Genomic DNA, 14,123 nt, shown 5'->3' on the forward strand with positions numbered 1-14,123 from the left:
GTTTGTATTGCTATTTCCAGAGGTTCAGTATTGCATCATAGCAGTTTGACGCGAACAAAAAGTTGGCCACCAGAATTGTGTAATCATTAATCAAACAATATAAGAAGCGTCGAAAGAAACTGAAATCGCTGTAACAAGAGTTACGGACAGATATCAAACTCGAGCACAATACTAACCCTAACCCACTAGGGTAATACGAGACAGATGAAGGATTTTCCACAAACTCCAAACCCAGCATATGATTAGCCATCAAGCAACATCTAGCCTTGACAATCATCTAAACATAGGACAGGGGAAGCAATCAAGCATCCGTGCAAATTCAATTTCCACTAGTGTTATACATGGATTGCCAAGTTTTCACATTGAATACTCATCGCATGCCGAGATTATTTGAATAAACAACATTAAGACCTTTTATGGATGGGAAATGGGACCGAGGGCTCAGTAACTAATCACAGATGATTACACTACTAAAAAAAGCTTTCTTGATTCTTGTAGAAATCCTTGCATATGTGCTCTTGTATTGTCCTTTTGCAGCATTTATTGACATTGAAGACGAGTGAGAAACAGAAAGCTACACCATTTTCAAAGGGAAATACAAAATCGAGGGAATAAATTTATGAATATTAGCTCATAATAACTTCTATATGGATCCCTAGACAGATGGAAAAGTAGCGACACTCCTAACTTTATCATCTCTGCATCCCCTTGACTACAAAAATACTACTCCAGTGCCACCCTAGTCAGATATTCTGATCTCTACTCCTAAAATGTCCTTCACCACCTCATATGTAACAAAAGCGATTGCTATGGATGGGACAACCTGCAAGACAGAGTTATAGAGTGTTCTCATTAGAGAAAGATTTAAGTTCATGAAACAGTAATGACCAAGTGAGCATGTTTTTCAAGTAAAACACGTTATTGTCAAATTTACAATGTAGTTGAGAAAATTCTAAGCATTATGCTAGGAAAGACCATCTAGTTAATGCAAAATGAAACTGTGAAAACAATTTCTAGAGTCAGCCCAGAGAAGTTAGTTGCTAGGCAAGGGGACCTGTCTATGGTTCAAAATTAGAGCTTATGAATTTTGAAAAGTAGCTCAACCTTACATTTTGTGATCATTGGTCAATACAGAAAATAGAGACTTGGAGATTATCATACAAGAAGTTCTGAAACAGCACAAGACCAGACCCAGCCATAAAAAAGCTTAGCCCAGAACAGCAGGCAAATATATATATATATATATTATTACATATAGATTACCACATTATCAAGATGATTCGCGATTGAGATCAAGTAATAAATAAGTTGTTCAAGGCTACTATATCAAATATTTGACTCAAACCATACTCATTAACAAGCCAATTTTGGAGAAATCAGGTAGGCTTGGTAGGTATACAGTTCTAATATAAGATAAATTAGCAGAACAGGCATCCTGCCTAGTGAGGTCTGATGTCTATGGAAGGTAATTAACAAGCAAAAATAAATATAAGAGAGTGTTCCCCGAGTTGGCAGAACAGAAGTATAAGACAAAAACTTACTGACCTTTACAGAATTGGGTACCAGACCCTTGTACAGTGCTCCAAATCCCTCATGCTGAACAGTTTTTCTAAAAGCATCGATCATGCCGGTGTATTCAAGTGGCACCTTGGATCTTCCATCACCCGTTACCACAGAAGCAGCATGGCTCCAACCCACCATTTGCATTCTTCGACGAATGACATCAAGTGGGTAAGCAACAGTTTGTCCAATAGTTCCAGCAACAGCACCACATGCTAGTCGGTTGTCACACTCATTCTGAATCTTGAACTAGACCAAGTGGTTTGGATTTAACTAACCAATCCTTTAGAGACTCGTACACAGCAAAGTTGAGACCCACATAAGGAATCTGCGAGTGTAGAATGAGAATTAAAGTTCATTGACAAAGCTCTGCAGAAAGCTTCAATAAAAGGCACACAGAAACCTAAGTGAGTTAATAATCACTGGGAAGTATGCAAAGAACATTTTAGACATTCATAGCTCACATTAAATTCTAATTGATTCAACCCATTATTGTTTTCATTGACTTCTACCAATAGATTGACAAAAGGACATCCGATGTATCCTACGTAATTGTGTATCACCATATCCCTCTATCCCAGCAGCCACATATAGGAATAATTATCAGAACTCAATATGAAGCATGTAGAGAATTTTCTACGATCATAAGCCCCAGTAGCTCAACGATATTGGTCTAGATGACATTAGTTGTGGCTTTTCTGTCAAATCCTAGCCCCCTCCATGGACTTACCTCACTTCAGGCCAATAGTAATGCACCAACAGACGGCTACATCTACCTACACAACAACCATAAGTGATTCTGACCTTCTCATTAATTTCCTAGTCCCATATCATTCTAAGATATCCCCAAGCAACGAAGACAAGAAGAAAGGCATAAATTAATGGATTAAAGGTGTCAAAATTCTGAGAGATCTTGAGTGCAAGCCAGAGCATATTTTGTTAAGTGAGTAAAATTTATATGTAAAGCCACCTTACTGAGGTGCAGAGCACGATTCCTTTTTTTCACCTTATTAAGACATGAAATTGTTTGATTAAAAAGGCAGGGAAAAGAAAATTTCCTAAACATGTACTCCCTCTGGTCTTATTTATAAGTCATTTCTACCAACTTTATCAATACCAATATAACAAAAGTACAAAGAATAAAGTACGTGAAATTCCAAATCTAGCCTCAAGTAAAAGAGCAAAAAGTAAATAAATAATATAAGATTATTTTTCCTGTCTTTCTCTCCCATACTTTTCAAGGGTAGTTTGGGAATTTCAATTTGAAACAAAACAATCCCATCAACTAGTGACTTATAAAGTAGACCAGATTATGCTTTCAGAAGGTGACTAATATACAGGACCAAAGGAGTATCTATTATCTAAATTATTTTTCAGTTTAAAGAATATGTAGAGCACCTAGATCTAGATAATTACCATTAATGTAAAGAGTCAATCCCGTGAAGTTGACAGTGAATAAAGCACAAGTTTGAACTTGGTAATTATATGTCCATAAAAACTCTGGCTTCAGGATCAAAAGGAATATTCTACCAAAAAGTTACTTACAACTCCAATGACCGAAGGAAGCCATCCCTTGTATAAAGCACGTGGACCTTCTTCCCTGAGAACAGTTGACAGAGCGTGAAACATTCCTCTGTACTGGTAAGGGGACTTCTCAGTCTACAAACAAAAGGGAAAGCAAGCTTGCTGAGTTCTACTCAGACAAAAACTATAGAGACGCCAAGTATAAACTTACAATCCCACTAAAATTAACCATAGAGAAAGTATGAACTTTTGCACTATTAGTCAACCCTTAATAAGCAAATCAAACATTCATTCATTAACAATTAAAAAACCACAGTACCTGCACAGTTATCCTGCCTCGGACCATGTCCATGGGATAAGTTGCAGACATAGCAATAATTCCAGCACATGCTCCAGCTCCCAGACGCAAAACAGGAGTTAGCTGAGCATCCTCTGCAAGAAAGTACGTGAAACCCTACTTAAAGTCCAAGGCAACCTGATGTGTTTTCAAATGCCCAAGCATGCATCAATTCTTAAAGACAACGAAGTTCGTTACAGCTATTGCACATGTGCTACTCTAATGTTCATTCACCGGATATAAAACTTGAAAAAAGATGACTTATAACCATCAATAGCTTTGTGTCCCTGTTTGATGATACAGACAGCAGAAATCCTGACTATTCAATAAATATAGGTTAAAGTAAAGTATCCATGAGTTTCAATGATGAAAAAGACATACCGTTCCCAGTTTTCTGCTGATATAACCACAGTATACCTCTATGAACCAACCCAAAAAAAAAAAATTAATAGTCAGCCAAAAATAATAGAGCAAGTCAGAAACATGTGATTTATTATTAAATTCTAAGTTGAAATGGCTTTGCCACTAGCCAGAAATCCTTCTTACATAGAACTTTGAAAGAAATTAGGCATATACCTTTCTTGGCCTTCTGGCTAAGATCAAGAAAGGAAACTAAGAAGAAAGTTTAATGGGACAACATTACACCCAAATGGAAAGCCGAAAAGTGAAAATTCCAGACAATAAATCATCAAATTCATCATCCTATTTACAAAAGAAAACATACTTGGAAGCTTGCTCATAGCTGAAGAACTTCACAGCAGAATTAGGAACAATACGAGCACAATTAGTTCCATTCCCTTTGAACAGTCCACGGAAACCTTCAGTTCTCCAAATGTACTTCAGGCCATGTAAAGTTCCGTTGTATTTAATGTTATGGGGATTCTGGACCTGCATATGGCAAGGTCTAATAACTTATTTAATAAATCTAGACCAGCAGATAATACTAGTTGTAGAATGTAATACTGTGCCCGCATAAAACGATAAAAGAAATTAACCATGGTAGCTATTCCCATTCAGATGTAAACAACGAAATAAACTAACCTGTAGTAAAATTTTCAACCGCTCCAGTGGAGCAACAGCAGTTCGTGACCTGAACAAATGCAAAGAGTTCCAGTCTGTTAAAATTAAAGTACCTTTCAGAAATCAGAAAAGACAACAGACAAACGCAAGAAGGATTTCGGAAAATCTGATTCGATTTTGTAATAACTCAGAATGAAATTCCAGTGACGCTTATGAGCAAATTATTCCGCAAATAGCAGCGCTAGTGAATAAAAGATTACACGGTTAGTCTACAAAATCACATAGAAGCGCCAAAATAATCTATTTCTTTACAGTAATTGATGCGAGTTCCCGGACAACAAAACATCAGAACCTCCCGCAGTCACAGAATTCCGAAAATATAAATCTGTCACGAAACTACGGGTAGTGAAAACTCAATAAAAAATACTCCAAAGTGATATTTTCCTCAAAAATAACGATATCTTTGATCCAGAACCAAGCATACATGGCATTATAGATACACTCCGGAGGGCAAAAAAATATTGCAACGAAGAAGAAATGAAACTCACACTCCCCCAGCGACTCCGCCGGCTACCAATGACTTGCAGATGCTCGCAAATGCATAACTGGGAGCCTTTACACCTTCTCTAGCGAGCTTCGCCTCCTCCGCCAGATTGACAAACTTGGTCACGGTAGAATCACTGGCTTTGACATCCTCCGAAGCCATAGAAACACAGACCCGAATAATAGAAGGAGCTCGTCGGAGATAAAGATCTTAGTTCGCCGGCGATCACTGAATGAAGCTTTTCCGGCGATTACAGGAAAGAAAAGATCACTCCTCTCACCATGTCCCTCTGTGTGAATCGGTTTCTCTCTCCCAAGGCGGATTCTAACGAAGTGGCAGAACTGAATGGTTTCGATGGCTCTAGCAGCGAAGATTGAGAGGGAAAGCCTCCACTCTAGAAGTAAAAAGTGTCGCCGCTTGCTGATAGCCTACTTATATATATAGTGGAGCTCCAGTTTCCAGGTATTTACGCGCTGGGAAGATGGAGAGCATGAACACGCTCTATCTAAACGACACGTGGCTTCAGAGCCACCTAGTGTTTTTCTCTTTTTTTTTTATTGTTTACCTTCTACAACTTAAAATGAACTAAATTTCTTTTATGCTTTATTTAATTGAAAAGAAGATATAAAAAAAAATATAACATAGAACAAAAAATAAGAGAAAAGAAAAGGTAAGAAGAAAATGAGGTATATGATTCTTTTTTTTTAATTTTTCTTTTCAAAAATAAAGAGATTTTGAAAGTATTTTTTTTTTCACTGTCTATCCTCCCTCTCTGTCTTATCTATTTTACACTCTAACTTCCAGTAAACTATTTAATATATTAATTAATAAACAATTTGGTTTAAAATTTTTAACTTTTATAATTATGAATTATATTAATTTAACTATTTAATTAAATAATTTAACCATTCACTAGTTCAATTGTCTAGATTCACTTGACAAAGAACATCGTGGTCATATGAGTAACTCTAGAATTTAGGGAAGAGATGTTCTCCTTTTGTTATGATGGCTTTAAGTTAAACTTTATGAGTTGTTGAATTTATGGCCTATTCTTTGTTTATTTTTCATTTTAGGAAATAGAGGCTAGAAAGTTGTTTGAATCTAAGAGTATACAAACACATTTGACTTTTGTTTATAATATTTTATTACCATGTTTAATTTTATTAATGCCCACTTTTGATTTTAAAATGTGAAAATAATATATTTTATTAAATTATTTGATTTTAAAATATAATATAAAAATACATTTTTAACAAATGATTTGATTTTAAATTAATTTGATTATATTAATTTTAATATAATTTTTGCTTTCAATTTATTTTTACAAATATAATTACATGAAAGATGATATATTTTGATATAAGGGTATTATAATTATTGTGATATCTGTTCTTTTTTTTCTCATCATTTTCTCCTGTTCATCCAAATAGCATTCAAATAAGAAGAGTGATATTTTTTTTTAGCTTTTTCTTCTCTTTATTTTTTCTCTCATTTTTCTTTCGAGGGTTAAGAAAATATTTAATGAGAAATTTAATTGCCCAAAATCCTTTCAATTTATGCAAGTCAGCAAGTACATTATCTTTTGGTGTCAATATGTTTATTTAGAAAAAGATTGAAATACCCTTATTAAATTCTCCTCCCTCCGTCTTTCCTTTTTAGCTCCCTATCATTGGCAGCAACATTGACATCAATATTATTATAGCCAACAACTATGTGATTCCATCAATGACGACAATGGTCGTGATTTTGATAGCAATGACGACAATAATGAACAAGATAAGGTCTTGGTTTTGAAAACAGTAGAAGAATGAACGAAGAACGAAGAGCTTTTGATTTGGTTTCAACCTTGGCTTTATACCCCCACTTCATTTTTCATTGTACAACCAAGCTCATAATCTCAATACTCTAATCAACCATAAAGTAGGAATTTATTTGCAAGTTATTCGTGGTAATAATAAATACCAAACATGTCAAAAATGTTAAGTCTCAATTGATAATAAAAAGGTTCCGAGCTGCCTTACCTCAATTTACTCGGATGTAAAAAGATACACAAAACTTTAATAGAATAAGTGTTTAATTTTATTGAATACAAAAAATTATAAGCCTAAATTAAAAGTAAAACTAATTAATAAACTAAAGGCTACAAGTGTAAAAATATGATTCTTTAATAAGTGTTGATTGCCTTTCTTCTGTATTTCATCTTCTATTTATAGTATCAAGTGGTAATAACCTCTCCCTTAATACTTAGCATGTTTGCCGAGGAATCAGGGATCTCACGAAACTCATGACATAGTCTTTATTTTAAGTTTTTCATTTTTGATAATTAGCCCATCTCACCAAGATATTTGGACATGATATCCGTGAATTTTGAAATTACTCGAGATCTTTTTCCTATGCCAACAGTCTAATATTTGTAACTAACAAAATTTTAACATGTTTATTTTATCGTGACCTTTGTTGAGTTTTGGGGCCGGCCCATTTGTTCGTATTGAGCCTAACTCTTTAATTACTTAGCCCATCTAACCCTATAATTTTACCTAAGTTGTGTTTCATATTTTAACTCAAACACAAGTCTTCAACTTCATCTTCCACTTTGGTAATAACTTGCCTTCCTTCTTTAATAACTCACTCAATTATGCTAGCTATCTTTAGTTTGATTTGCTGAAACGCAACGTGTTGTTAATTGAAGATAACTCAACAAACAATGTGGTAAATGAATTAACTTATGCAATTTGTGATTTTTGTTTAAAATAATTTATTTAAATTTCATGAGAGATGTCAAGAATCTTCGTAGGGATTTAAATTAATCACATCATCGTATGGGATAATAAGTCCTCACAGATGTAGTGATTTTTAATTTTTGTAATAAATAAATAATTTTTGTAAATAATCATATAATACACAATTTACAAAATTAATTAACCAAATTAATGTATTTAGATTGTAATCACACTTACCGATTATATCTTTAGTCACATGAGGTTTTTAAATCTTCGTAGACTTTTAAAATCTTCGTATTATAGTATGAGTCAATAAGACTATGCAGATATAACGATTAAGTTTTTAAAGAAATATATAAATTATATATTAAATTAATTAAATTAAAGATATATTTAAATAAATTTAATTCCTTTATCGTGTAAGATTTTAGAATCTCTGTAGATATTTAGGATAATTATATTACTGTATAAGTTAATAAGGCTTTACAGATATGACGATTAAGATACGTATATATGCATGCTTAAATAAATTATTACTAACACTCAAAAATATAAATAAATTTAATTCTTTTATCTTGAGAGATTTTAAAATCTCCACAGATATTTAGAATGATTTCATTATCATATGAGTCAATAAAGCACTGCAGATATTGCGATTAAATTTCAATCATAAAATATAAGAAAAATAATTTTAAACCCTTTTCTTTTCTTTATTTCAAAAAGAGAAAATAATTAAAATTAAATTACTTTTTGCAATTTAAAACACATATATCAAAATTTCAGAAATTATTTTATTTGCAGAATAATGAATTATTTTTAATTAATTTTTTTCAAAAAATATATTTTCACCAACAATTTTTAAGTCCGAACTACGTGAACTTTGATCCCAATTATAGGATACAAAGGCCTCAGAGTCTGATTTTGAGTCAAGTTCTCCCTCATAAATAAATAAATATTTCTCATTTGAATTCTTATCATTTTTATATCAAACACATGAATATAAAAGGGATAATTAAAATAATTTTAAAACCATATTAATATAGCACAACAAACTTTAGGTAACCGTTCTGATGAATGGGTGTTGTGGGGTGCTTAACACCTTCCCCACACTCAACCAACTCCCGAACTTATTTTCTGTTTTCGCAGACCATCCTTATCCTCCTTGAATCAATTTTTCAAAATTTACCTCAAAATTTTGATGGCAACTCCCCATTTTTTAGTCTTCTTTCCAAAGGTTGGAACCTCCGCTCTCCCATGCCGTCTATGTCGCATTTTTCAGTGCAACAATTGCCTTTTTTTTATGTCTTCTTCGTTTCTATTTATAGTGTTAGAGTAGTAGTAGCATCTCCCTTAATACCTAGCATGTTTTGTCAAAGAATCAAGAATTTTGTGACACTCACGGCACAGTTTTTATTTCGAGTTAGCCCATCTCACCAAGATACTTGGGTACGATGTCTGTGGATTTAGAAATTACTCGAGATCATGTCTTCTTATGCTAACGGTCTAATGTTTGTAACTAACGAAATTTTGGCATATTTATTTTATCATGGCCTTTATTGAGTTTTGAGGCTAATCCCTTTGTTCATATTGGGCTTGACTTTTTAATTACTCAATTCAACTAGCCTTATGATTTATTTGAATAACGTTTCATATTTTAATCCAAATACAAATCTTCAACTTCATCTTCAATTTGGTAATGACTTGCCTTCCTTCTTTAATAACTCACTCAATTATCCTAGCTACCTTAGTTTGATTTGCTAAAACGCAACGTGTTGTTAATTGAAGATAACTCAACAAACAATGTGATAAATGAATTAACTTAAGTAACTTGTGATTTTTGTTGGGAGATGAATTCTCGGTGGCCCCATTTGGTTAATTAAAATCATTTTGAAAGAAATAGAATTGAAAATGGAACAGGAAAGGGAAAATGAATTGGGTTTAAAAATATTGGCACATTGGAAAATGTGAATGAAATCCTTGTACCCACAAATATTAAAGTACAAAAATACCCTTATAAAAATAAACTAATAAATATATTTCTAAAATTAATTATCACCCAAAAATCCACTTCATCTCCGTTCTCGCCAACCTTCATTCTCATTGGCATCTTGTCTTTGGCACACTAAACAACGCCTGTCACCAATTTTCATCTCATTTCCTTCTTCAATCTTCATCTGTAGCCATAAATCAAGGAAGTAGCATCCGCATGATCAACAATGAAGAAGCAGCATCCGCTTAGAAACTCTCTTCCTCTTCTACTCTTGTCACTCTTATGGAGTCGTCGACCTGTATTTGGCGAGCAAGGGTCCTGCTAATGAGGTTGTTGGTTTGGTTGAGATCATTTGCCTTGATGACATCATTCGTCCGATGGCATGATTCACGTCATCAAGTGGCTTTTGTTTCTGCAATTGGCGCAGGAGGATTTCAATCACCGTTGATGGACAGTGAAGGACGAAACTTGAAGCCATCATAGAATTTTGAAATGGAGGAGGAGAGGTACTGACAGAGAGAACAATAGGAGAAGGAGAGGGTGAGTGACAAATGCTTGATAGTGTCTGAATTTTAGGAGGCAAAGAGCAGCAGACTGACCGATGAAGAAGGGGGAATGTGTGTGCTCTTGACAGAAGGACAAGGAGGGAATAAAAATAAAAGTTTCCATGGGTCTAGACAAAGGATTGATTTTCCACCCTCTTTTCTGAATTTTGATTCCTAATCTTTTTAAATCCAGCCAACCAAATGAAGGAATTTTCTCTTTCCTTTTTCTTTTCCTTTTCTCGGAGAAAAAAATACAGTGAACCAAACGGGCACTCACTTTCTTTTAATTCCATTCATAAATTTTTAAGTGTTGATACGAGATGATTTATCCAGCAACTAGAAAACAAGAAATTTTCTCCCTTTTTAGCTCTAGCTATTCTGCATTTGATAGGCTATATAGGCATAATTTTGGTGGAGCAACAGCTTTTCTGCATTTGTTAGTAAATGGGATCATAAAAATTCTTCACTTTTTATTTTGTAAATAGGACTGAAGAGTGTATTTTGGCAACAATAGTATTAAAAAAAATCATCTAATTTTCTTCGCAATATGAATGATTTAATAGGATCATAAAGGCGCTTACGACTAAAGCAATTTTTTTTTTTTTGGTTATTTTGGGTGTAACGACGGATGTGATCTAATATTATGACAATACAGGCAAACAAATTTTAACGGACTTTTGGCCTAAAAGAGGGCGGGGTGAAGTGGTAATTGCCGCCACACCAAAAAAAAAAGGGCAAATAAGTGTTCCGCTTCTAATATGAGATTAAGATTTTATTTCTAAATATAATCATCAATGTACAACTAAAATAGTACGTAAATTTGACATGGAGAAATTCTAGGATCTCGGAACAAGAATAATTGCCTATCAGTTAAAAAAAACAAACAAACAAACTTACTTTATAAGACTCAAGGATTAAATTATAATTAATTTGACTAGTCAACTACATAAATAAATTTGTTTACCACCCAGCATGGTCGTCAGAGCAACGAGTGAAATGCTCCACCTCACTTAAATCCATGATTTCTTGGTTTAGCGAAAAATAGTATACCCAATGGGCCACTAATATTTTATGATAATAAAATGCAAAATATTATATGTGTGTAACAAACTTGGCAATTTGACCGCAATATTGCAATATATATATATTATATATATATTTCTCCATACGTGATACTTTTAAAAATATTTCTCCGTATACTATAAATTTAGAAATCAATTTGATGTAAATTAAGTTCCAAATTTTTTTTAATATGAAAGTATGGAACTGATTTCAGTCAGACTGAGTTCTATACTTTATTACACACACAAAAAAAAAAGTTAATGTGATAAATTAACAGTCTTCTCCCTCCTTTCTCCTTTGCATCATAATTATCCATTTCCCTGGTTTTTTATTCTATTACTTGGTATCTTGAAAAATCTGAAAGTATTATCAACTTCTGTACAAACTAATGTGAACTCTCTCCGTGTGGGATTATTATCTATGCGGATTTAGATATAATTTTTATATTTAAAATATCATATTTTAAATCCAACATTTAAAATTCACGTGTTTTAAAATTTTTTATTCGGGTAGCTTAAAAAATTTCAATGACAAGAGAGATAAGTTAAATATTTGAAATAAAAATGAAAAATTGAAAGTGATATGTTAACTTTTATGTTTTTAATTGACGAGAAAAAGAAAAGAGATAAAAAAAAATGTAGAGACACCTATAATAAAAACCACGAAAAAATTGGATTAATGAGTTATATAAGTGCATTTGGGTAATGAGAATTTGGATGGGAGCAAATCTCTTTTTTTGGTATATAAAAATATAAGTTCCAAATCCAAATTTATCTATTTCTTATATTTCTTCTATAATTTTAAATTTCTTTATATCATAGCTATTTAAAATTTCAATCACTTCAAAGTTCAAGCACTTCCCTCTCATGTTTTTATTATTAATATCTATATTTTATCATGCAAAGGAGAGAAAGGGAGAGAAGACTGTCAGCTTGTCACATCAACTTTTTTTAAATAAAGTATGTAATTTGGCCTGATTGAAACCAAGTTCCATACTTCCATATTAAAAAAAAAATGGAACTCGATTCGTATCAAATCAATTTCTAAATTTATAGTATATGAGAAAATATGTTTGAAGTGTAGCATATGAAAAAATAATTTTTTTTGATAGTATTGCAATCAAATTGCCTACTTATTTATATCAAGTACACCCACAAACTCGGATAAAGGAAGAGGGTTATGTTAGGCTCTCAACAGCTAACGTAAAATTTTGTTGAATTTCACATGGGTATAAACAATAGACATTTTTGTGATAATACCAGGTCATTACCGTAAGTAACACGCTGCATGGCTTGAGTGCAAGGACAAGTGAGTTATAGATGTTGTATGAATGCCTGAATGTAGTGTTAAATAAACAAAGACTATCAAGTTATTCTAGATGAGTGCGGCTAAAAAAGTTAATCCATGTGAGCAAGATCGAATTTGATACTTGGAATGTTGGAATCTTGACTGGTAAATTTATGGAAGTGGTAGGAGTTATGATTTATAGAAAGATTAATATATTGTGCCTACAGGAAACTAAATGGCTTGGCAAACAAGCTAATGATATTTAAGGTTTCAAAGTTTGGTATATTGAGAAAGTAAGCACACATAATAGAGTGGGTATAATTGTTGATAAGGAGTGGAAGAAGAATGTGGTGGAAATTAATAGAATTATTTCCTTAAAATGATTGTTTGACGTGAGACAATCAATATTATTAGCACTTATGCACCTTAAGATGGGATGGAAGCCAGTCTTAAGAATATTTTTTAGGAAACTTGGAGAGGTTGATTCAAAACATATCACGTAAAAAAAAATCTCTATTGGAGGAGACTTTAATGGTCACGTCAAGAGGGAGGCAGGTCATTATATAAGGGTGCATGGTAGTTTGGGTTTTAAGGAGCTAAATAATAAAGAACAATATATTTTTAATTTATCTTTGGCATATGATTTTAAGATTGCTAATACTTATTTCAACAAGAGCGATGAGCATCTCATCGCTTATAAAAGTGGATACTGTAACAACACAAACAAGCTCCTTATCCTTGATATGTGTATTAAGAGTAAAAACCAAAAGCTTCAACAAGTGATAGCTCAAAGGATTAGGTGGTGGCAATTAAAAGATGAAAAGTAAGAAATTTTCAAGCCAAATCTCTTGGTCAAAAGAATTTAGGAGTTTCAAGGAAGTGCTAACATTTTATAGAAGGATATAGCTAGAAAGCTAAGGAAGGTTGCAAAAAAATTTTAGGAGAATCAAAAGGTTTTGGTCCAAGAGATAAGAAGTCTTAGTGGTGGAATGATAGTGTACAGAAAAAAAAAATCAAGCATAAAAGGAATGTTTTAAAGCCATCCATTTGTGCAATAATGATAAAAATGAAAAAGGTATCGTATGGTTAAAAATGAAAAACTAAGAATGCGGTGGGTGAAGCTCATTCTAAATCATTTGAAGAGTTTTTAAAATGGTCTCAAGATAAATGATGAAGAATGAAAAATTTATAAAATTACTAAGAGTAAGGAAAGAAAATCAAAAAATTTGAAAAAAGTAAGGTGTATAAAGGATAAAGAGGGAAATATTTTAGACACAGATAGTGATATTAAAGACAAATGAGAGACCTATTTTTTTAGACTTTTCAATTATGGTAGGGGTTTCGTCAATTAGCTTGGATGATCTAGTGACTCATAAAGGAGAACAAATTTTGTTATTCTATAGAAGGATGCACGATTGGAAGGTAAATGAAGTTCTTAAGAAAATGACAAATAGTAGAGTCAATGGACTTGATTGTATCCTTATTGAAGTGTGAAAATGTTTGGGTGAAGAAAGGTGCGATCAGTAGCGAAGCC

At 32.8% G+C, this 14,123-nt stretch overlaps 1 protein-coding gene across 1 annotated transcript; it reads right to left on the bottom strand.

The window, feature by feature from the left end:
• Positions 1-308: 308 nt before the first annotated feature.
• On the bottom strand, positions 309-5,399 carry LOC129288849 (mitochondrial adenine nucleotide transporter ADNT1-like). Its single transcript, XM_054925646.1, is given in 9 exon segments — positions 309-823; positions 1,546-1,795; positions 1,797-1,888; positions 3,106-3,219; positions 3,404-3,516; positions 3,803-3,840; positions 4,146-4,309; positions 4,463-4,511; positions 4,990-5,399. Coding segments are annotated over 9 exon segments (1,062 nt in total). The 5' UTR covers positions 5,148-5,399; the 3' UTR covers positions 309-739.
• Positions 5,400-14,123: the final 8,724 nt, after the last annotated feature.

This window comes from Prosopis cineraria, unplaced genomic scaffold (genome assembly GCF_029017545.1).
Source record: "Prosopis cineraria cultivar Desert tree isolate PC_DT_omini unplaced genomic scaffold, ASM2901754v1 PC12, whole genome shotgun sequence".
NCBI classification, from domain to species: Eukaryota; Viridiplantae; Streptophyta; class Magnoliopsida; order Fabales; family Fabaceae; genus Prosopis; species Prosopis cineraria.